General features: G+C 41.2%; 1 protein-coding gene across 2 annotated transcripts in view; it reads left to right on the forward strand.

Moving 5' to 3' along the window:
* COMMD1 (copper metabolism domain containing 1) overlaps positions 1-21,812 on the forward strand; it is a 229,463-nt gene extending 207,651 nt beyond the window's left edge. For both annotated transcript variants that reach the window (XM_007970491.3, XM_073023033.1), the window contains exon 3: positions 21,587-21,812. In XM_007970491.3, coding sequence (XP_007968682.1) covers positions 21,587-21,697 — 111 coding nt within the window. In that variant the 3' untranslated portion in view covers positions 21,698-21,812. The remainder of the gene's footprint in view (positions 1-21,586) is intronic.
* The last annotated feature ends 2,355 nt before the right edge of the window (positions 21,813-24,167 follow it).

A 24,167-nucleotide genomic window follows, 5' to 3' on the forward strand; every position in this document is an offset into this window, starting at 1 on the left:
GAATATTAAAATTATCTCCCAGTTTGATTATAAGAAAATTGCTTGATTTGAATACTCTCCTCTTCTTTCTTAGGATTGCCAGTGATGGGTAGATAGGAAAGACAGAGTTTGCACCTGAGCTCTGGACCCTGCTTTTAGTCAGTGCTCATTAGCAGTCCCCTAAGCAGGCTCACGTTCTCAGCTGCTCCAGACTGGAGTCTTGTTTGTGTTTGGTGCCCTGTCATACTCTCCACTCTGCTACACTGGCCAGCGTCATGCCCAGAGCTTGGAGGAAAGGAACACACTTGACTCTGATGCCTCTGGTATTCTTCCACTAGCCAATGCATGTGTTGTACAGGCAGCAGCAGGGTATCAGGAGGTAGCCATTAGGAACATCCAGGAAGCAGGATACTGCTGCAGATTTCAGACTGGCGGTGAGGTTCCTTGGTCAGACTAGATTGCCAGGGGTGCAGTGCATTAGTGTCAGAGTGAAGCACTTATTTTTCCCTTTGGGAAAGTAAACAGAGATAGTGCTTAATTGGCCAATATTTTTTAATATTGTTGAGTATGAGATACTATGGTAAAAAAAATCAGAGGTGTAAGACACAGTTTTACCACCAAAAAAACTGTGAAGTTGCTTTAAATGCATTATCATTAAATTCTCACAACAACCTTATTTGTTAAATCAGTTAAAACCACTCTTTTGCAGATTAGGAAACTAAAACCTAGCCAACCACACAGCTAGAAAGCGGTGGAGTCTTTATTTAGATTTCCGTTTAGGTCTGTACGATTTCAAAGCCTATGTTCACTAATCACTGGGAAGAGGAGCTAGTCAATAGATTAGGCACACACACACATAGTGTGCAATATTTCTCACGTTTATAAGATCATTAAATTTTCCACTAGTTTTCAGAGGAGGGAGAGGCCTGTTTGACTGGAGTATCAGGAAAATCTTCATTAAGAAAATGGAACTTAATCTAGGCCTTGAAAGATAAAGAAGTAGTGAGGACATTCAATGTGGGACTAATAGTGTGAGTAAAAGATAAAAGAGTTATGACATCTAAATCCAGTGTGTGATTATAGATTTGATTCTGGGAAAAAGTTTATTTAGGGTATTACTGGGGCATTTGATAAAATTTGAATATAGACTGGATTAGATAGTATTTGTCAATATTATATAACTGTGGCTATGTAAGTTAGGACATATATACTAAGCTAATTAGAGATAAAGGGGCATAACATCATGTACTTCCAAGTGGTTGTGTGTGAGAGAACGACTGATAAAGCAAAGTAAAATATAAACAATTGAGCAATTGGTGAATCTGGGTAGAATATAGGAGAGTCATAATTTTGGTGGGTTTTTTTTGGGGGGGGGGTTGTTGTTGTTGTTGTTGTTGTTGTTGTTGTTGTTTTGAGATAGGATCTTGCTATCACCCAGACAGGAGTGCGTGATCTTAGCTCACTGCAACCTCTGCCTCCTGGGTTCAATTGATTCTCTCACCTCAGCCTCCCAAGTAGCTGCAGGCGTGAGGCACCATGCCTAGCTAATTTTTGTGTTTTTTTGTAGAGATGGGGTTTGCCGTGTTGCCAGACTGGTTTTGAACTCCTGGGCTCAAGCAGTCCGTCTGCCTTGGCCTTCCTCAGTGCTGGGATTACAGGCATAGCCACTGCACCCGGCCCTGTTGTATTTTTTATGTGCTTGAAATTATATAACAACAGTATTTCAGAAGTGTTACACTTTATAAGTGTGGCTAAAATTCTTCAGAAACCAGCAAAACTCAACTAAGGCATCTCAGCTAGGACTATATTCTGTTCTTGCTTCCTCCATTGGTAAAGAAGTTGCCAAACCAAGTTGGTGAGATAAACAGAGACTATAATTTTACAGAGAAACTATGTTAAGTTGTAGTTAAGATGTTTTTCTTGGCTGGGTGCGGTGGCTTATGCCGGTAATCCCAGCACTTTGGGAGGCTGAGGCAGGTGGATCACCTGAGGTCAGGAGTTCAAGACCAGCCTGGCCAACATGGCGAAACCCCATCTCTACTAAAAATACAAAAATTAGCCGAGCATGGAGGCATGCGCGTGTAATCCCAGCTACTCGAGAGGCTGAGGCAGGAGAATTGCTTAAACCCAGAAGGCGGAGGTTGCAGTGAGTGAAGATAGCGCCACTGCACTCCAGCCTGGGCAACAGAGCGAGGCTCTGTCTCATTTAAAAAAAAAAAAAAAAAAGGGCCAGATGTGATGGCTCACGCCTCTAAATCCCAGCACTCTGGGAAGCTGAGGCAGGCGGATCACCTGAAGTTGGGAGTTCCAGATCAGCCTGACGAACCTGAGCAACATGGAGAAACCCCATCTCTGCTAAAAATACAAAACTAGCCAGGTGTGGTGGCACATGCCTGTAATCCCAGTTACTCAGAACGCCCAGGCAGAAGAATCGCTTGAACCCAGGAGGCGGAGGTTGCCGTGAGCCGAGATCATACCACTGCACTCCAGCCTGGGCAACAAGAGCGAAAACTTTGTCTCAAAAAAAAAAAAAAAAAAAAGAACGACAAAAATGAACCTTGCCTCCAGTTCTGCTGCTGATGGTAATAAGTAGCTATATACTGGATCCTCCCTGCCTTCCTCTTTGCCCCCACACATACCCACAGAAAGAAGGAATAAGAGACCACCTTGCCTCATAATAGGAACTGAGTGTCTTTATAACATGCTTCTCTGCCTGGGTCTCATGCACATATTAACTCAGCCGGGCTGCTGCCATCACACTGCTACATTGATGCTAGAAATCTACCAAAATGGATGTACTCGTTGCCTGTCCATAAAGTGGTTTTTATAGGCTACTTAAGGTTGACTGTGAGTGTTAGACTGGCAATACCCTGCTTTCCTTTGAGTCTTTCTTAAAGTTAACTGAATCTTAGAATAACATTTACATGTGTATACTTAGTGACTATTAATGATGGCGTTTATGTTCTATATGGATGTGAGTCAGGATTGTGAAACAGTTAAGCGCTCAGGTCCTGAAGCCAGATAGATCTGGGTTTAAAACCAGCTCTGCTACTTACGACTTGTGTGGCTTTGAACAAATTACTCCTTATCTTTCCTCACTTTCCTCATCTGTAAAGTAGGATAAAATTATTCTCACTAACTGAAATAACACATGTACAGCACTTCACATAATGCTTGACATTTTATATGTGTTGAATAAATGTTAACCATTGTTAGTTATCATTATCATTATTTTTTGTTATTTTGTGTGATTTCTGGCTCCCCCTGAATTTGCTAATGTCTTCCAATTTGTCAGACTTTTCCAAAATCTCTCCTACTTCTGTATTCCGTGCTGATTTTTCTTTAGTGGCTTTTCATTTTTTAGGCATTTCGTTTTTCCCAAGGGTCCAGAAATGATTCCTGTACCCTGCCCCCTACTCCTGCCCCCAACTTTTCTATTCTCTCCACTGCTTTCAAAGAATGAGTGGTGTCCAAGTAAGAAAGTCTGTTTCTTCCTTAGTTGGGACCTGACTACCTACTCTGTCTTTTGTAAAGGATGGAACTTTTAAACCAAGTTTATAGAATTGTGTGCAATTTTAAGTAAATGTGGTCTTACTTTCTTTTCCTCCCTAACTTAGATTAGAAGTATATCAAAGCCCTTAAAGTCCATTGCATTTTCTGTTAAAACCTTTCTGCCAAATATGACTGAAAGAATGTGCTTTGGGTTAGATGGGCAAATTCTGTCATTTTTACAGTTATTCAAAGTGCCTTACCTTCTGGCTTGATCTCTTCCTGTTTAACAGTTCTGTTCTAAGGATCAAATGAGATCATGCATGTGAAAGGGCTTTCTAAACTGTGAGGCACATTGTTAATGTGAGGGATGATTATTGCATTTGAACAAAGGCCCCAGCAACCCAAGTGATGTCAGAATTCAACTTTAGATAATAAAGCAACCTCCTATCTTCCTGTCTGCCTAACACCACCTCCAGAAGTTTGCATGAAGCTATTTGAGCTAGAGAGATTGGTGACTAACTTCATGCAATGACTACAATCCTTTCTCCTAATCCCTCATTCCCATATTATTCTCTCTCAGGATGCTGTGCCAGATCCTAAGTTAGTCTTCAGGGCTAGACTTTGGGATATAGTATGGCAGTCAAGGCACTTAATAGGATCTCGTTGTAGGGATTAGGAGAGATTTCTTTTGTGCCATTTTCTAATCCCCTTCCTCACAGGTTTTATCCTGGCAGTCCCCGTAAATTAAATTACATTTCAAAATCAAGTTCAATGAGGGTGAGACCAGATATGGCTTCTGCCAAACTGGGCTGTCAGACCTGGGCAGTTAAGCAGATAGCTTTGGTCTGTGTGTGTTTTTCTTATTTCTGGACTAAATACCAGAAATTATTATTTGTATCATATGGGCAGCAAATCAGGAAATAGGTGTGAGATCATCACCATCAACCACAAACACTAGATGCTTGATAAGCACAGGACCCTCTAAGCACTGGGGAATATTTTGTTGCATCCCCCCAAAATTCATATATTGAAATTCCAGCTCCCAGTACCTCAGAATGTAACTGTATTTGGAGATAAACACATAAAAAGGCAGTTAAGTTACAATGAGACTGTGGGGCAGGGGGAGAGAGGCTCAAATCCAAAATGACTTGTGTCCTTAAACACACACACACACACACAAGACACCAGCTGTACCTGCACACAAAGAAAAGGCCATGAGAGAAAAAAGGTATCTACAAGCCAAGGAGAGGCCTCAGGAGAAACCACACCTGCTGACACCTTGATCTTGAACTTCTAGCCTCCAGATCTATGAGAAATAAAATTTCTGTTGCATGAGCCACCCAGCCTGTGATATTTTGCTGTGGCAATCCTGGCAAACTAATACAGAGAATAAGAGGCCACCTTGCCTCATATATAAACAGAGATATAAACAGATAGGAAGAGGTTTTGCAGTGGGAAACCCAATAAAATTAATGCTCACAACCCATACAACTCCACCCCAGCCAAAAAAAAAAAAAACAAAAACAAAAACAAAATCCAAAACTTTTTTTCCCCAAATCAGCATTTTCTGAATTTGAAAGTCCTCTTATCCTTGGTCATTTCAACATTTGCCCTCCTTACATAGCTTTATTTGCTTTCTTTAGAGAAGGGTCAAGAGAAAGGCTACTTTCTGACTATGCCTCTTTCCGCCTAATGGTGCTGTCATGAGTTAACTTCGAGAAACCACACTGAGAAAACCAGGAATAGATAGATGGCAGAACAAGTTGGTGTTCCGTTTTGTTGGAGAAGAACTGCAATCCCAGAATTGGTTTGATTAGTACCACTTCTGCTTTCCTCCTCTGCCAAGGAGTTTCAAATTCATCGCTGATGCTGTGTTCCTGTTTTCATATTAGATGTATTATGATGTTTCCCCGACTTAATCTGTAGATTATCATCCTTAGAAAGCAAGTACTATTGCATATTTTGTTCAGCCTATAGTGATGTGCATCTGTTCAGGCAGCTCTGGATGACATTGTTTATTTTTTTATTATTATTATTTTTTCTTTTTTTATTTCCTTTCGAGACAGTGTCTCACTCTGTTGCCCAAACTGGAGTACAGTGGCCCGATCACAGCTCACTACAGCCTTGACCTCTGGGCTCAAGCAGTCGTCCTGCCTCACTCAGCCTCCTGAAGAGCTGGGATTACAGGCGTGTGCCACCACACTGGCTAATTTTTGTATTTTTAGTAGAGACTGGGTTTCACCATGTAGCCCAGGCTGGTCTTGAACTCCCCAGACTGAAGTGATACACCTACCTTGGCCTCCCAAAGTGCTGGGATTGCAGACGTGAGCCGCTGCACGCAGCTGTGGATTTTTTTTTTTCTTCAATTCCTCTCGTTTCTTTCATGTAAATATATTGTAGTTTGTTTATCAAAGTTGTTTGCAAATGAGTTGTTGCAAATAGAATGAACCTCATCAGGAATGATGAGGGACCCTAATCTGAACTTCAGACTAAAATCAACAGCACTCTCTTTTTAATGTGCTAAGAGTTTTGTCATTTTGGTTTCTTTGAGATTTAAGTGAAATTTATTTCTCGTTCAGTGTGATTTGCCTTTCAGCTCTTCAGTGGTTGTTCTTCAGGTATGCTGTCCATTGTCATATGGGAACTAGTTCTACTTAGCCAAAAATAAGATGAGTTCCCACACACAAACCAGAGCACCTAAAAATAATTTTTTAACCAAATGTCTTTCGGCCAAAGTTTTTCAAAATACAGAAAATTCTTTTTTCTTTTCTTTCTTTTTTTTTAGAGATGGAGTCTTGCCCTGTCAGCCAGGCTGGAGTGTAGTGGCGCAGACACAGCTCAGTGCAGTCTTGACCTGTGCTCAAGCAGCCCTTCTGCCTCAGCCTCCCAAGTAGCTAGGACTACAGGCATGCGCCACCACATCTGGCTAATTTTTGTTTTTTTTTTTTTTTTTTTTGAGACGGAGTCTCGCTCTGTCGCCCAGGCTGGAGTGCAGTGGCCGGATCTCAGCTCACTGCAAGCTCCGCCTCCCGGGCTTACGCCATTCTCCTGCCTCAGCCTCCCAAGTAGCTGGGGAGACGGGTTTCACCGTATTAGCCAGGATGATCTTGATCTTCTGACCTCGTGATCCGCCCGTCTCGGCGTCCCAAAGTGCTGGGATTACAGGCTTGAGCCACCACGCCCGGCCCTTTTTTTTTTTTTAAGAGACAGGGTTTTGTCATGTTGCCCAGGCTGGTCGTGAACTCCTGAGCTTGGGCAATCCACATACCTTGGCCTCCCAAAGTACTGAGATTACAGGTATGAGCCACCACGCCCAGCAAAATACAGAAAATCTTAACAGGTAATCATTAAACACTCCCTAAAGGCCAGGCACAGTGGCTCACACCTGTAATTCCAGGACTTTGGGAGGCCGAGGCAGGCAGATCACTTGAGTTCAGGAGTTCAAGACCAGCCTGGCCAATGAGGTGAAACCCCATCTCTACTAAAAATACAAAAATTAACTGGGTGGGATGGCATTTGCCTGTAATCCCAGCCACTTTGGAGTCTGAGGCAGGAGAATCACCTGAACCTACCTGGGAGGCGGAGGTTGCAGTCAGCCAAGATCATGCCACTATACTCCAGCCTGGGCAACAGAGTGAGACTGTTTCTCAAAAAAAAAAAAAAAAAAAAAAAAAAAAACCCTGCCTAGAATGAGAAGTTGTAAAATGAACTAGGACGTGATGTTTTGAAAAAACATAGGACTGGGTGTGTTGGCTCATGCCTGTAATCCTAACACTTTGGGAGGCCAAGGTGGGTGGATCACTTGAGGTCAGGAGTTTGAGACCAGCCTGGACAACGTGGTGAAACCCTGTCTCTACTAAAAATACAAAAATTAGCCAGGCGTGGTGGTATGCACCTGTAGTCCCAGCTACTTGGGAGGCTGAGGTAGGAGAATTGCTGGAACCAGGGAGATGGATGTTGTAGTGAGCCAAGATTGTGCCACTGCACTCCAGCCTGGGCAACAGGAGTGAGACTTCATCTCAAAAAAAAAAAGAAAAAACATAGAAATTAGCCATTTGTTTATTTATTTATTTTGAGACGGGATCTCACTCTCTCACCCAGATTGGAGTGCAGTGGCACAATCACAGCTCACTGCCGCCTCGATCTCCTGGGCTCAGGTGATCCTCCCACCTCAGCCTCCTGGTTGGCTAGGACTTCAGGTACCCACCACCCTGCCCAGCTAATTTTTTTGTATTTTTTGTAGAGATGGGGTTGCCATGTTGCCCAGGCTGGTCTCAAACTCCTGGGCTCAAGTGATCCGCCTGCATAGGCCTCCCAAAGTGCTAGGAAATATAGGCATGAACCACCACACCTGGCCATATTTAATTTTTTACAGCCCTTTAATGCATGAGAAATTAGCCAGTTATTTAATTGTATTTAACTTTTAGTATTTATATAACTTGGCTACATTTTGTTTTATTTTGTTGGATGTTTCTAAAATCCCTTTGTAAATGCTTAAGTCCTGGTGCTTATGTAAATCAATATGGAATCAGGTATTTCTAATTAGTTCCCATTCTACCCTGTTAAATGTATACCAATTGGGTTTGAAAGTATCAAAACTCAGGAGTCAGATGTGAGTCAGGAGTTAGGTGGTGACAGGTTGAATCAAAGAGGTGGGAAATTCTGGGCTTCACATAATTGGGGAAAATCTCTAGGTTTCTTTTTTCTTTTTTGTTTTTCTAGTAGTGAAACAAAGATTGGTGGTACCTTTACCTTTTTTTATCCACTGGCCTATAACAGGGAACAGAGTGTATGTCAGACTGCTTTGAAATCTCTAGGGGAAAAAGAATAGTGATTACTCTTGGTTTAGCTGTACATAATTCATCCAACCAAAGAACCACTCATTCTTGCAAGATCAAAACTATTTTCTCCCTTTCAGAAACAAGGCAGGGTGGCCTGGGCCAAAATACATGTTCCTTTTGACCACATATTGGCAGGACAGGAATATCTATCTAGCTTAATTATGGCTCTAGCTTTTTTCTAACCAAGAAATCTCAAACCAAAAGAAGAACCTCTGGGTCCTATTCTTGGCACAGTCCCACTTTCTCTCTTCTTGGAAATTTAAACAACTTTGAATGGATAGTGTTTTTAGAGTCTCATTGCCTTGTTAGCGCACAGGCCCTGAGCCTGCAGATAAAAATGGAAGCACAGCAGCAGTAGGGTATGTGTGTGTATGTGTAAATTCAGACTTTGGTTTTTATTGAGATTATCTTGCTAATGCCCCCTTTGTAAGGTTCCCTAGGTTTTCTTGATGCCTAGCAGCCTTGGTAACTGAGTGATTAGAAAGGCATGGAAGCCAGGTGTGTTGGCATGCACCTATAATCCCAGCTACTCGGGAGGCCAAGCCAGGAGGATTGCTTGACCCAAAGAATTCAAGACTAGCCTGGGCAACATACCAAGACCCCTTAAGAAAAAAAATATTTTTAAAAAAGAAAGGCATGGGCCGGGCACGATGGCTCACACCTGTAATCCCAGCACTTTGGGAGGCTGAGGCATGCAGATCACAAGGTCAGGAGTTCAAGACCAGCCTGGCCAATATGGAGAAACCCCTTCTCTACTAAAAAATACAGTAACTAGCTGGGCATGGTGGCTCACACCTGTAGTACCAGCTACTTGGGAGGCTGAGGCAGGAGAATCGCTGGAACCCGGGAGACGTAGGGTGCAGTGAGCCAAGATTGTACCACTGCACTCCAGCCTGGGCAACAAAGTGAGACGTGTCAAAAAAAAAAAAAAAAAAAAAAAAGGAAAAAAAAAAAAAAAGGAAAGGAAAGGGGAAAGGAAAGGAAGGGAAGAGAAGGAGAGAAAGAAAGGAAAGAAGGCAGGCATGGAGCGTATGGATCAGAGAATCTGAGTAACTGAAAATATTTTACCTATGGATCTGTGTATGTATCTGATAGGAATTATAGAGTAAGGAGAGGGATTTGCCTTTGTTACTTTCCTGATTATTTTGTATCTTGTGCTTTGCGGGGTTTGGTCCTACACCCCCTAGCCCCAGTCCCTCTTAATGCTTTAAGGCAGACTTCATGGTTCATTCTTCCTGGGATAAAATAAATCTCTTGATTTTTAAGTAATAGAAAGGTGTTAATGACCTCTCCTGAGAGTACTTATGTTTTAAAAACATAATCTAGGCTGACAAGGACTACTAACAGTAGTCCTAGTCATCGAAGGAAGGAGAATATTTGGGAATTAAAATATTTTTCTGCCTTAATTGCACCATAAGGTATGATTTTCCAAAGTAGTGTGAAGTCACGGTTAAAGTTCCTCCCAGCTGGGCACGGTGGCTCACACCTGTAATCCCAGCACTTTGGGAGGCCAAGGCAGGCGGATCACAAGGTCAGGAGTTTGAGACCAGCCTGGCCAACATGGTCAAACCCTGTCTTTACTAAAAATACAAAATCAAGTTCCTCCCAATAGCTCCTATCTCCTTTTCTGGAAAATGTTTTGCAGAGCTGCTGTGATATGGTCAGATTAACCAGTTTAAGTTCACTTTGTTTTTCCATCTTGTGGAAATATCTAAAAGATGGACCAACAAAGGAGGGGGAAGACAAGCAGCAGAGGACCTGGCTAATTGCTGAATAATTAAGATCTGATGTTATTTTTTTTTAAAAATGCCTTTTGTTTGTTTGTTTTTGAGACAGAGTCTCACTCTGTTGCCCAGGCTGGAGTGTAGTGGCACCATCTCAGCTCACTGCAACCTCTGCCTCCTGGGTTCAGGTGATTCTCGTGCTTCATCCACATGAGTAGCTGGGATTACAGGTTTGTGCCACCAAGCCCAGCTAATTTTTGTATTTTTAGTGGAGATGGGGTTTTACCATGTGGCCCAGGCTGGTCTCAAACTCCTGGCCTCAAGCAATCCACCTGCCTTGGCCTCCCAGTTTTGCCATTTTATATTAAACTTGTGTGTGTCCCTTGGAAAGCTGATCATTTAGATTTGTTTAGCAGTAACTTACATCAGTAATAGATCTGAAATTTCCTAGATACCAAATGTCTCTTCCTTGAGTTTCTAGTAAGTCATTTGAAAGTTCATGTTTCTTGTAAAGTTTATTTTTGAATAAAAGAATTTATGGGAATGCAGTCTTTTTAGTTTTTAAGTATTCTAACACTGTCATCAGCTGTCCTGACAAAAATCCTTTGAAATGCCTGTATGACATCTCCAGAAAAATCAGTAATTTTCCAGTGATGATTAATGTTTTTGTATTACACTAATACTGTAATACTTAGCCCTTTTCTGGGAGATTGTGAGAATACGGATAAACACTTCCTCCAGAAGATTCTGTGGCTCTGAAAGCACCTGGTAGGTGCTGAGGCACTGCTCTGTTCATTTATTAGAGTAAATTCTGTTACTTCCTGCAGACTCTATCTTAGTCCCACATGGCTCTCAACATCATGTGGGTATCTATTGAGTTTGGGGGTGAGTTATTTTAATTTAATTGCTCAGTAATTAAGTTGCAGTCCTAGACTGACTGATGTCAGTCCTTTTTCAGCCTCAGTAGGATGACTTGCATTGTGATTTGCAGTATGATTTTTTTCTCTTTTGTTAGCATGCTCTCTGAACATAGTAGATGTGGGACTTATTGGCTGTTGTGTTTGAAATGAGAATGCATCTAGATAAAAATGGCCTGAATAAGGACCATTGGTAGTAATATTTATTGGTTAAAAGAAACTTTGTCAAAGACCAAAGAAAAAATATTATGTCACACATTTTCTTTTTGTTAAGTATTGTTTTAAGATACAGCATAAGCTATCCATTGTATAAAAACAGGTTATAGCAACAAGGCCATGTTTCAGTTATCCAGGACTTTTGATGCAAATTCTCTGTTTTTTTAAATTTTTATTTTAAGTTCTGAGGTACATGTGCAGGATGTGCAGGTTTGTTACATAGGTAAACGTGTGCCATGGTTGTTTGCTGCACCTATCAACCCATCACCTACATATTAAGCCCAGCATGCATTAGCTATTTTTCCTAATGCTCTCCCTCCTCCCACCTCACCCCTGACAGGCCCCAGTGTGTATTGTTCCCTCCCTGTGTCCACGTGTTCTCATTGTTCAGCTCCCACTTATAAGTGAGAACATGCAGTGTTTGGTTTTCTGTTCTTGGATTAGTTTGCTGAGGATAATGGCTTCATTTTCTGTTCCTGCATTAGTTTGCTGAAGATAATGGCTTTGAGCTCCATCTATGTCCCCTGCAAAGGACATTATCTTGTTTCTTTTTATTGCTACGTAGTATTCCATGGTGTGTATGTACCACATTTTCTTTATCCAGCCTATCATTGATGGGCATTTGGGTTGATTCCATGTCTTTGCTATTGTGAATAGTGCTGCAGTGAACATATACATACATGTATCTTTGTAATAGAATTATTTATATTCCTTTGGGTATATACCCAGTAATGGGATTGCTGGGTCAAATGGTATTTCTGGTTCTAGATCTTTGATGAATCGCCACACCATATTCCTCAATGGTTGGACTAATTTTGCATTCCCACCAACAGTGTAAAAGCATTCCTATTTCTCCACAACCTTGCTAGCATCTGTTGTTTCTTGACGTTTTAATAATTGCCATTCTGACTGGCATGAGATGGTATCTCATTGTGGTTTTGATTTGCACTTCTCTAATGATCAGTGATGTTGAGCTTTTTTTCATGTTTGTTGGCTACATGAATGTCTTCTTTTGAGAAGTGTCTGTTCATGTCCTTTGCCCACTTTTTTTTTTTTTTTTTTTGAGACGGAGTCTCGCTCTGTCACCCAGGCTGGAGTGCAGTGGCCGGATCTCAACTCACTGCAAGCTCCGCCTCCTGGGTTTACGCCATTCTCCTGCCTCAGCCTCCCGAGTAGCTGGGACTACAGGCACCCGCCACCTCGCCCGGCTAGTTTTTTGTATTTTTTAGTAGAGACAGGGTTTCACCGTGTTAGCCAGGATGGTCTCGATCTCCTGACCTCGTAATCCGCCCATCTCGGCCTCCCAAAGTGCTGGGATTACAGGCTTGAGCCACCGCGCCCGGCGCTTTGCCCACTTTTTAATGGTTTTTTTTTTATTGTAAAGTTAAGTTCCTTGTAGATTCTAGATATTAGGCCTTTGTCAGATGGATAGATGGCAAAAATTTTCTCCAACTCTGTAGGTTGCCTGTTTGCTCTGATGATAGTTTCATTTATGAGAGCTATTTATGACAAACCCACAGCCAATATCATACTGAATGGGCAAAAGCTGGAAGCATTCCCCTTGAAAACCGGCATAAAACAAGGATGCCCTCACTCACCATTCCTATTCGACATAGTATTGGAAGTTCTGGCCAGGGCAATCAGGAAAGAGAAAGAAATAAAGAGTATTCAAATAGGAAGAGAGGAAGTCAAATTATCTCTGTTTGCAGATGACATGATCCTATATTTAGAAAACCCTATCGTCTCAACCCAAAAGCTTCTTAAGCTGAAGCAACTTCAGCAAAGGCTTAGGATACAAAATCAGTGTGCAGAAGTCACAAGCATTCCTGTACACCAACAACAGGCAAGCAGAGAGCTAAGTCAAGAATGAACTCCCATTCACAATTGCTACAAAGAGAATAAAATATGTACGAGTACAGCTAACAAGGGAAGTGAAGGACCTCTTCAAGGAGAACTGGAGACCACTGCTCAAGGAAATCAGAGAGGACACAAACAAATGGAAAAACATTCCATGCTCATGGATAGGAAGAATCAATATCATGAAAACAGCCATATTGCCCAAAGTAATTTATAGATTCAATACTATTGCTGTTAAACTACTATTGACATTCTTCACGGAATTAGAAGAAAGTATTTTAAAATTCATATGGAACCAAAAAAGAGTTTGTATAACCAGTACAATCTTAAGCAAAAAGAATAAAGCTGAAGGCATCATGCTACCAGATTTCAAACTATACTACAAGGCTACAATAATCAAAACAGCATGGTACTGGCACAAGAAAAGACACATAGATGAATGGAATAGAATAGAGAACCCAGAAATAAGACTGCACATCCACAACCATCTGATTTTCAACAGACCTGACAAAAACAAGCAATGGGGTAAGGATTCCATATTTAATAAATGGTGCTGGGAGAACTGACTAGCCATATGCAGAAAATTGAAACTGTACCCCTTCCTTATGCCTTATATAAAAACTAACTCAAGAGGAGGCCAGGGGGCCAGGTGTAGTGGCTCACGCCTGTAATCCCAACACTTTGGGAGGCCAAGGCAGGCAGATCATTTGAGGTCAGGAGTTTGAGACCAGCCTGACCAACATGGTGAAATCCCATCTCTACTAAAAATACAAAAAAAAATAGCCAGGTGTGGTGGCACATGCCTGTAGTCCCAGCTACTCAGGAGGCTGAGGAAGGAGAATTGCTTGAACCCGGGAGACAGAGGTTGCAGTGAGCCAAGATTGTGCCACTGCACTCCAGCCTGGGAGACAGAGTGAGACTCCATCTCAAAAAAAAAAAAAAAAAAAAAAAAAAATGAGGCTGAGCATGGTGGTTCATGCCTGTAATCCCAGCACTTTGGGAAGCTGAGGGAGGCAGATCACTTGAGATCAGAAATTCGAGACTAGCCTGGCCAAAATGGTGAAACCCCATCTCTACTAGAAGTACAAAACTTAGCCAGGCATGGTGACATGCGCCTTGTAGTCCCAACTACTTGGGAGGCTAAGGCATGATAACTGCTTGAACACAGCAGGTAGAGGTTGCTGTGAGCTGAGATGGTGCCACTTCACACCAGCACGAGCAACAGTGTGAGACTCTGTCTAAAAAAAAGAAAGAAAAAAAAATTCTCAAGATGGCTTAAAGACTGTAAAACCCAAAACTATAAAAACTCTAGAAGAAAATCTAGGCATTACCATTCAGGACATGGTCACAGGCAAAGATTTCATGACGAAATCACCAAAAGCAATTGAAACGAAAGTAAAAATTGACAAGCAGGATTGATTAAACTAAAGAGCAAATTCTTAATGAAATCTCATCTTAGTTGTGATGTTGTTGTTCTCCTCCTCCTTCTCCTACTCTTCTGCCTGCCTCCCTCCTTCCCTCCTTTCCTTCCTTTCATTCTTTAGATATCAAAGTGCTACCATATTAGATATTTCAAGGCCGGGCACAGTGGCTCATGCCTGTAATCCCAGCACTTTGGGAGACTGAGGCAGGTGGATCACGATCAAGACCATCCTGGCCTACATGGTGAAACCCCGTCTTTACTAAAAATACAAAAAATTAGCTGGGCATGGTGGCACACACCTGTAGTCCCAGCTACTTGGGAGGCTGAGGGAGGAGAATCGCTTGAACCTGGGAGGCAGAGGATGTAGTGAGCCGAGATCATGCCACTGCACTCCAGCCTGAGTGACAGCAAGACTCCAACTAAAAAAAAAATTTTTCAGTATCAAATGATAATAGAAAAAATCAAATATTGGTTCTAGCTTATCCTATTATTTAATACTTGGAGGGCAACCTTCTTACCAACCTAGGCATGATGACAATCCTTGCTGTGCTCAACCTTGGAGTTTGTACTTGGTGATTCTATGTTTCAGCAGTCTAAAGAGACTTAGCTTTGTGTGTACTGTTGGCTTTGTGAACCAGAAGAAATAGTGATTGAGACCAGTAAATAAAATAGGAAATGAAGAAACGATACCCTACATAGAAAATATTGGAAATATCAGAGGAATTAATATAATAACCTCTCTCTCCTCTTGCCTGAACCCAACTGTAAGGGGTGACACAATTTTTTGAGAACAGCCTCACAGGACATGGAATAAGACAGAGACGGGAAGATAATGAATATGAAAGGACAAATGGAGAATAATCAGCACAGTTTTCAGGAAAATATGAAATTTTAATTGGGGCCAGTGGTTCCTTAGGAAGGAAGTTGGATGATCTTTTGCTACAGAGACGCTATTTCTGGGATTCATTGTCTCTTGAAGTAAAGGAGCAGTATCAATGATAGTTGTGAGAAAGCCACAGAAGTGTGGGAATGAGTGGTGAACACAGGTTTACTTATGAAGATGTTTTGAACTTCTCTGGCAGGCAATGTTCAGTGCTACTGGGTTTCTTATTTATTATATAATTGCCCTTCAAGGAGCCATTGCCAATTTTAATGTCTGCCATATGTGTTCTTTCTTGGGCGCTTGCTCTCCCTCTTCCTCTTTCTCTTTCTCTCCCCTCCTTCCGCTGTGGTTAAACACAGAAGACAGTTGCAGAGTTGTGGGTCAAAGGGTTATTTTAAGCATATGGAAGGACAGTCCAGATAGACTTTATGGCCAAAGTTTGTGCTCAGTAAAGAGTCCCTTTATGTCAACAAATGAAATTAAAAGAAAAATCTGGGGTAATAAGCTTTATGAAACATAGCCAGCTTTATGTGTTTTTTTGGTTTTGTTTTTTTTTTTTTGAGATCGAGTCTCATTCTGTCGCCCAGGCTGGAGTGCATTGGCGCAATCTCGGCTCACTGCAACCTCCCTCTCCCAGGTTCAAGCGATTCTCCTATGTCAGCCTCCCAAGTAGCTGGGATTACAGGTGCACACTTATGTGGCCTTTTTGAATCAGTATTGGTTAGTGAAATTCTAAGGCATCCGTTCCCACTCTCACCCTCCATCCCCCGACTTTTACCCCCAACTTTTATCATTTTTGAAAGAAAACACAAGACATTAGAGCCAACATTGCCAATGTTATATTATAATCCTAAATATGATCCATAAATTAGGGGATAAAGCTTTGTGAAAATTTTGCATGGAAAGTAGTATTACTGCAGAAAATACAGGACTGTTTATTTTATGTTGAATTTGTTCTAAATGGTTCTATTTAAATATTTAATATGTGATAAGTCTTTTTTATTTTCTGTTTTAAGCATTTTGTCACTGTAGTATTGTTTTGCAGAAGAGTTGCTCAGGACCTAGATAAGGAAGTTTTTAAAATGGACAATTATACACAAAGAGGTTATGGTGTGTAGATGGATAAAACCAAACATTTGCTTACTAACAGCCTTCAGTTATTCTGTAGACTAATAATCAATTCTACTCTCTAACCTTGCTAGCAAGTGAGTTTAAACTAAAGCATTAAAGATTTAGGCTTGACCAGTAAGAGTTCCCTGAGGAGTGTTGAGTGGTTATCAGGGAAGGAGTTGCTTAGGAATATGTGAGATGGCCTTCTCAGGAAGTGTTAGAGCTGGCTCAGTTTTTTTGTTGGTTTGGAGAGAGAATCTTCTCAAGGGTTTTGTCATAGGATTTTGTGACTTTTTAAAATTTCCACTTGGAGAGACAAAAATTTGAATATTTTGCCTTTGCTTTCCATTGTAATTTGGAATGGCTATTTAAACTGTTGAGTTTAATATACTGCTGTACTCCCCAGGATCACAAAGTACATGTTCTTGATAATGATGTGCTTGCTTATCTGCTAACCACATTCTGACTCTACTCCATACTGCATCCTTTACTGAAAAGAAACAAGTTTGATTATTGACTCAGATACTTAAATACAGGAATTTTAGTCGAATCATCTCTTATTTTTATCACCATTTAAGCCCAAGATGACCATGAAAAAAGTAACAAGTGTTTCAGATTGCTCTTGTACCTTCTGCCTCTGGCTTGATAGGCATCATTTTTTCTTTTCTTTTCTTTTCTTTTCCTTTCCTTTCCTTTTCCTTTTCCTTTTCCTTTTCTTTTTCCTTTTCCTTTTCCTTTTCCTTTCCCTTTCCCTTTCCCTTTCCCTTTCTTTCTTGAGATAGGGTCTTACTCTGTTGCCAAGGCTGGAGTCCAGTGGCATGATCTCGGCTCACTGCAGCCTTGACCTTCTGGGCTCAAGCGATCCTCCTACCTCAGCCTCCTAAGTAGTTGGGACTACAGGCACATGCCACCATGCCCAGCTTATTTTTATACTTTTTGTAGAGATGGGGTTTCACCATGTAGCCCAGGCTGGTCTGAAACTCCTGGCTCAAGCAATTCACCTGCCTCAGCCTCCCAAAGTGTTGGGATTACAGGCATGAGCCACCACCCCTAGCCCACATCTGCATTTGTAAAGATATGTATACACATGTATATATATGTGTGTGTGTGTGTGTGTATGTGTGTATTTTTTTTTGAGACTGAGTCTTACTCTGTCGCCAGGCTGGAGTGCAATAGTACGATCTCAGTTCACTGCAAATGAACAGAGGCCTCCTAGGTTCAAGCAATTCTCCTGCCTCAGCCTCCTGAGTAGCTAGGATTACAGGTACCCACCTCCACGCCTGGCTAATTTTTGTATTTTTAGTAAAGACGGGGTTTCACCATGTTGTTCAGGCTAGTCTCGAACTCCTGATCTCCTGATCCGCCCGCCTCGGCTTCCCAAAGTGCTGGGATTACAAGCGTGAGCCACCGCGTCCGGCCTCTAAATATATTTTCAAGTGCATCAGATGTATTCTCCGTAGGGTACCGCAGCCAAATGCAAAATGTGAAGAAATGTCTACATGTTAAGCCCCAGTTTAAAGGCTCTCGAATTCCTTATAAGATATTTTGATAGCATAACTAGATGAAAGTAGGCCTTGGTGTAATACAGTTGTAAGTAAACAATTTCAAGTGTCATGTATGTGTCATGTATGTTTATGTGTCACTTTTGAAGGCTGTTAATGTGTTATTATTTCAAGGGGAGAAAGGTGAAGATTGGGATGGCAAATACATCTGTTTAACTTTGGACTTCTTTATTTAGCCCACTCTTTCTCTCTAGTATTTGGCATCCCTCAAAAATAAACTGAGCTTCATTCATACATAGAGGTCCAATCACAAATGAGTCCTGAAACCTATAACAAACTAATAATCCCTTAGTCAGAAAAGATCCTGGCTATTTATAAACAAGCTTTACTCAGTTGCTCCTATCTCTATGAATATTGTTCCTGGTAATCTCTTTGCCTATAAATAGAAAACCAGGTGATTTATTACTGTAACTTACTTTCACTGAGGTGAAATATAAGCTACATCATCTTTTTTATCCATGTCCTTAATATATATGTTACTTACTGGTAATCACTAATTTCTAGACTATTGTGTCCAAGGCCAGATGTTTAAAAAATTGTTTTAGGCCAGATGCAGTGGCTAACGCCTGTAATCCCAGCTCTTTGGAAGGCCGAGGCAGGCGGATCACTTGAGGTCAGGAGTTCGAGACCAGCCTGGCAACATGACGACACCCTGTCTCTACTGAAAAAAAAAAAAATACAAAAATTAGCCAGGTGTGGTAGTGCACGCCTGTAATCCCAGCCACTCAGAAGGCTGAGGCAGGAGAATCGCTTGAACCTGGGAGACAGAGGTTGCAGATCGGGCCACTGTATTCCAACCTGGGTGACAGAGGAAGACTCTATCTCAAAAAAAAAAAAAAAAAAAAAAAAAAAAAATATTGTTTTAAAGTCAAACTAAAGGCCTCAGTGAAAATGAACGAAGAACAGGCTTTCACATCTGAGACCTGTTCTGAATTTTGCCAACTGAACAGCCTAATTTGTCATAAATTTGCTTTTCTTTCCCAAAGGAGATAACCCCTCCTACAGCTTGAACACTTATCAGTATTCTTTCTTTGTTTAAACTTGGTTTTTGCTTTGGACCAAATGAAAACTCGTCAAAGTTTCTAAGCTCACATATGAGACTGCACTTCTCTCCTATCCAAATACATGTTTGAGGACAGGACACCTGTAGGCAAGGAGAGCTGCCTTCCCTCTCGTTGGAAGCCTTTCATCCGAGAGGCCCCTTCTTTCCCTTTGTACTTACTTCTCCCTGGGGGATATTCACTGCCATCCGTGTAGACTCAGCTTAGCAGCTTAGCAACAGCAAAATCAACTCCTGAATATTATTCTAGCTGATGGCAAAGTGACACCCTCCTTCTGAAGAAGCTTGTTGGCTTTCCTTTCCTACCCCCATCACTTTGGAGATGGGGGTAGGAAATGCCATGGTATTGTAGGGGAGGAAAAACTTTTTCGCTGCCTTCTTAGGTTCGTGTATAAGGCCTGCAAGTTAAACTGACAAAAGTTTCACAGGAGAAAAAAAAATTACAAATTTTACTGATGTCAGTATTTTTAATTTTGTATGCACACAAGCTTAACAGAAAAAAAAAAAAAAAGAAAACCCAAAGAGGCAGTTAGACTTGAAAGCTTGCATACCATTTTAACAAAGGAAGATAAATTGTGGAGAGAAGTGACTATGACTAGACAAAGGAAAAAGGGTTTGGTCTTCTAAAGGTGGTAAATTATGGGAATTAAATATATGGTGAATCTAATGGTAGATAAAGAGTTATTTTACTAAGGTTTGTGCAGACTCATCATGGTGTCAGCTTTCCATCTTTTTCATGCCCATAAAACTTCCCCAGAGAGGGATTTATGGCAGTTCTCACTCTTTTTTTTTTTTTTTTTTTTTTGAGATAAGGTCTCACCCAGGTTGCTAGGCTCACTCCACCTCTTGGGTTCAAACAATTCTCCAACCTCAGCCTCCCAAGTAGCTAGGACTACAGGTGCACACCACCATGTCAGACTTTATTTTATTTTATTTTTTATTTTTAGAGATAGGGTTTCATTATTATTGCCCAGGCTGGTATTGAACTCCTGGCTTCAAGTGATCCACCTGCCGCAGCCTCCCAAAGTGCTGGGATTACGGGCATGAGCTACCATGCCTGGCCTGGCAGTTCTCATTTTTTAGAAGTTTCTGCTCTTGGCCAGATAAGGGAAACTCAAGACTTCTTTTTCCATCTGTTAAGTCTCGATTGCCTTCAGTGCAAAATAACCTATATGCCAGAGTGGCATAGTTGGGGCTGGTATATTCTGATACTTTTCAGTAGTTAGAGAGGAAAATACAGAGAAAAGAACATTGACTTGGTGACTGTCATCAACAGAGGTACATTAATTAGCCACATCATTTATCATGCCTGGGGCTTAATTTAATTATCTAGAAAACAAGGCAATTGGATTATATGCTCTGTAAGGATTCATACTGCTCTAAAATTACTTGATTATTGTTCTTAAGGATTTTGAATGTAGTTGCTCTTAGATACATAAAATATATCCTTATCTCTCAAGATAATGCAGATGTAGAATTTGTCCAGTGTACATGAAATTCCTGCTACCATAACTCAGAGATCTTACGACTGGGCAACATACTGAGCCCTGCCCCTCCACCGTCTCTACAAAAAAAAAAAAAATTTTTTTTTTAATTAGCTGGGTGTGGTTGTGCATACCTGTAGTCCTAGCTACTCAGGAGGCTGAGGTGGGAGGATCGCTTTAGCCCAGGAGTTTGAGGCTACAGTGAGCTATGGTCATGCCACTGCACTCCAGTATGGAGGGGGAAAGTAATAGAGGGGAAAAACAAAATCTTATTTTTTGGTATCTACCATCTACCTAACTTCGTCAGATTGACTGACGAAGCCTCACAGAGGGAATGTATTTAAGGGAGCTGTGAGGAGGGTTGGCTTGCAGCAAGTGGAAGGGCCCCAGAAATGTTTGTTGCTAGTTCAAGATCTGGTTATCTCTCAGTTATCTGGCTCATGTTTCCCAAGCAACTTGTCACAATTTCCAGCATAACCACTAAATCCAAGTTAGCTCACTTCCCAGACTAACTCAGAGTCCATCAGAGTCAGTCAAAATTCTCTTCATTTTTGTAACCCAAAGTGCTGTGGAGACAGTAAAGACTTCGGAGTCATCCAGAGCTGAGAGTTCACCATCTGATTCTGCCTTTTTATGGCATTTATTTTTGGTACAGGTTAACCTCTTTGTGCCTCAGGGTCCTCATTTTTAAAACTACTTGTGCCTCAGGGTCCTCATTTTTAAAACTACTCAAGTTCTTACCTTAAAAATTATTGGAGGATCAAATGAGATGACAAAGAGAAAGAGCTTCTCATATGTCTCCTAGTGAGAACATCTGATATTTGTACGCCTCTTATTTATTAATACGAAACACCATCATAAAAGCACTTTTATTTAGAGCATTATGTGGATATGCTTTGCTGGGTAAAATATCACTTCGATATTAAGGTCTGAGCTGGGCTTGCTGGTTTGGGACCCTCGGTATTTTGAGTTTGGTCATGCCAGATGGCCTTGGCTATCTTGTGGTTTCCCTCTAAAATATCCTTTTATGTTTTCCAGGAATCTGAATTTCTGTGTTTGGAATTTGATGAGGTCAAAGTCAACCAAATTCTGAAGACGCTGTCAGAGGTAGAAGAAAGTATCAGCACACTGATCAGCCAGCCTAACTGAAGATGACGTATGAAGCAGTTGGAGTTGTTGAAACCAAGGTGTTCATGATCCCTCCCCGCTGACCTTTTTTAAAAAAATTCTTGTGCCTGCATTGGTATTAAATCCTCGCATTCAATCTTCCCGCCTCTGCTTGCTGAGATTTCTTTTTTTCTAGCCTTCATTTACTCTTACAGTTGTTCCAGTGCAGAGGTTCTCACTTTTCATTGTGCATAAATGTTATAAGGGGTATTTGTAAAAGCATTCACTTTTTTGTTGTTATTGTTAAATTCAGAGACTTGCTCTGTCACCCAGGCTGGAGTGCAGTGGTGCAGTCATGGCTCACTGCAGCCTCAAGCTCCTGGACTCAAGCGAGCCTCCCATCATCTCAGCCTCTCAAGTAGCTGGGACTATAGGTCCATGCCACCACTCTCGGGAAATTTTTTTTTTTTTTTTTTTTTTTTTGAGACAGAGTTTCACTCTTGTTGCCCAGGCTGGAGTGCAATGGCACAATCTTGGCTCACTGCAACCTCCGCCTCCCAAGTTCAAGCAATTCTCCTGCCTCAGCCTCCTGAGTAGCTGGAATTACAGGCATGCACCACCATGTCCGGCTAATTTTGTATTTTTAGTAGAGACGGAGTTTCTCCATGTTGAGGCTGGTCTCGAACTCCTGACTTCAGGTGATCCGCCCGCCTCGGCCTCCCAAAGTGCTGGAATTACAAGCGTGAGCCACCACGCCCGGCCTAATTTTTGTATTTTTTGTAGAAATGGGGTTTCACCATGTTGTCTAGGCTGGTCTGGAACTCCTGGGCTCAAGCGATCCTCCCACCTTGGCTTCCCAAAGCCCAAAGTGCTGGGATTACAGGTGTGAGAAAAGTATTTACATTAAAAAAAAAAAAAAAGGCAGGCTTCCAGGGCCCTATCCCCAGAGACTTGGATTCAATAGGATTGGGGCGAGAGGGATCAACAGTGGAAATCCTTGATATAGTGGTTTGTCCTGGGTGGGGTTTTAAGAATTTATACATGATAAATCATGCAGGAATTATTTTTAAAGTAGAAAAAAAGCTTTTATCATGTAATATAGGGCTGCTCAAAGTGCTATGTCCTTAGCTGAGGCATAGGAGCACCTACCTAACCTAGAAAAGATATACCTGACCCCAGTTAAAACCTGAGATGCTTCTGAAACTGATTTGGGCATTTGAATTAGTTCTGCTTAAATCTGGGGCAGCTGATTTGATCTGAACTACTGAGACTCAGGTTTTTCTGGAACCTAGAACTAAATTGGTCTCACAACAAAGGGACTCCCTTCACTTGCCTCAAGTCAGGATCGTGGGAAGGGGCAGATGTCTGCTGAGATTGACGTGAGGTCTTTTACCTCAGAAAATTTTACCTGAGTCATTAAAATAAAACCCCTTTCAAAAAATTTCTTTAAGAAAAACTAGTATAATAAAAACTAGGTCCTACTAGAGAAGTTACCAAACACCAAGAATATTCCAAAGGAGGAGGCTGTCAACCAGCATATTGAGGCTATGGTCCTTGTTGAACAGGTTTTGTCATCTGATACTGATAATATTTAGAAATCTAAGATGCCTTTGGGGTATAATATGTTCAAAAAATGTGGTTCTCTTGGTCTGTGGTTACAGCATATGTCCATGCTAATGAGTTTGTTTCAGGACAGGAATAAGTCCTCTTCTGTTAAGCAGTTTCTCCTAAATCAGTTTGGAGACATTTCAGAAGCTCTTCCAACATCCAAGCTGAAATTATTGACTTCTTCTCTGATTAAAACCATCCCAGCAGTTAGCAAACAATAACCAGAAGGTTTTCAATGTGGCCCCTGTGGACCCTTCAGAAAACATCTTGAAACAGTACTGTAAATAGTTTCAAGAAAGGAATGTGGTTTGGAAAAAAAAAGAAAACTATTTTCAACTTGCCTTCTGTTCCCAGGGCTGCTGTCATGTAATCTAGGAGAATTTTGATAAGGTCTCCTGCTGTAAATGCAGCAATAGAATATCTCATCAGATAATCGGATTCCAGATGTCCTTGGATGGAATAACTAGAGCTACCACCTTAGGATTGACTCACATATCCCATGGAAGTCTGTGGAAGTGTGAAGGAACAGCACATGGGCCACAAGGAGAGGAAATCATTGTCATAGTCTGAAGCTCTGTTTAGGTCATCCCATGAAAGTAATAGCTACAAGAGTGGCCATGGGCTTTTAAAATTGTATTCCCAAACCCTAGGTCATTGGAAGAACTATAGTTAATCTATACTGCGTTTTCAAGGATTAAAAAGAAAACCAAAAAACTGGTTGTTGAAGGTGGTCCCCACATTTAACACTAAGCACTTCTGAATGCAAGTTGTTTCTAACAGGGTATATTTTATATTTACTGATGATTTTTAATTTTTTATTATCAAAGGTATATATGTTTATTATAGTCTATTATGAAAATACAGAAACCTACTAAGAACAGTTAATGGCCCATCAATCTAATGT

Source organism: Chlorocebus sabaeus, chromosome 14, assembly GCF_047675955.1.
Source record: "Chlorocebus sabaeus isolate Y175 chromosome 14, mChlSab1.0.hap1, whole genome shotgun sequence".
NCBI classification, from domain to species: Eukaryota; Metazoa; Chordata; class Mammalia; order Primates; family Cercopithecidae; genus Chlorocebus; species Chlorocebus sabaeus.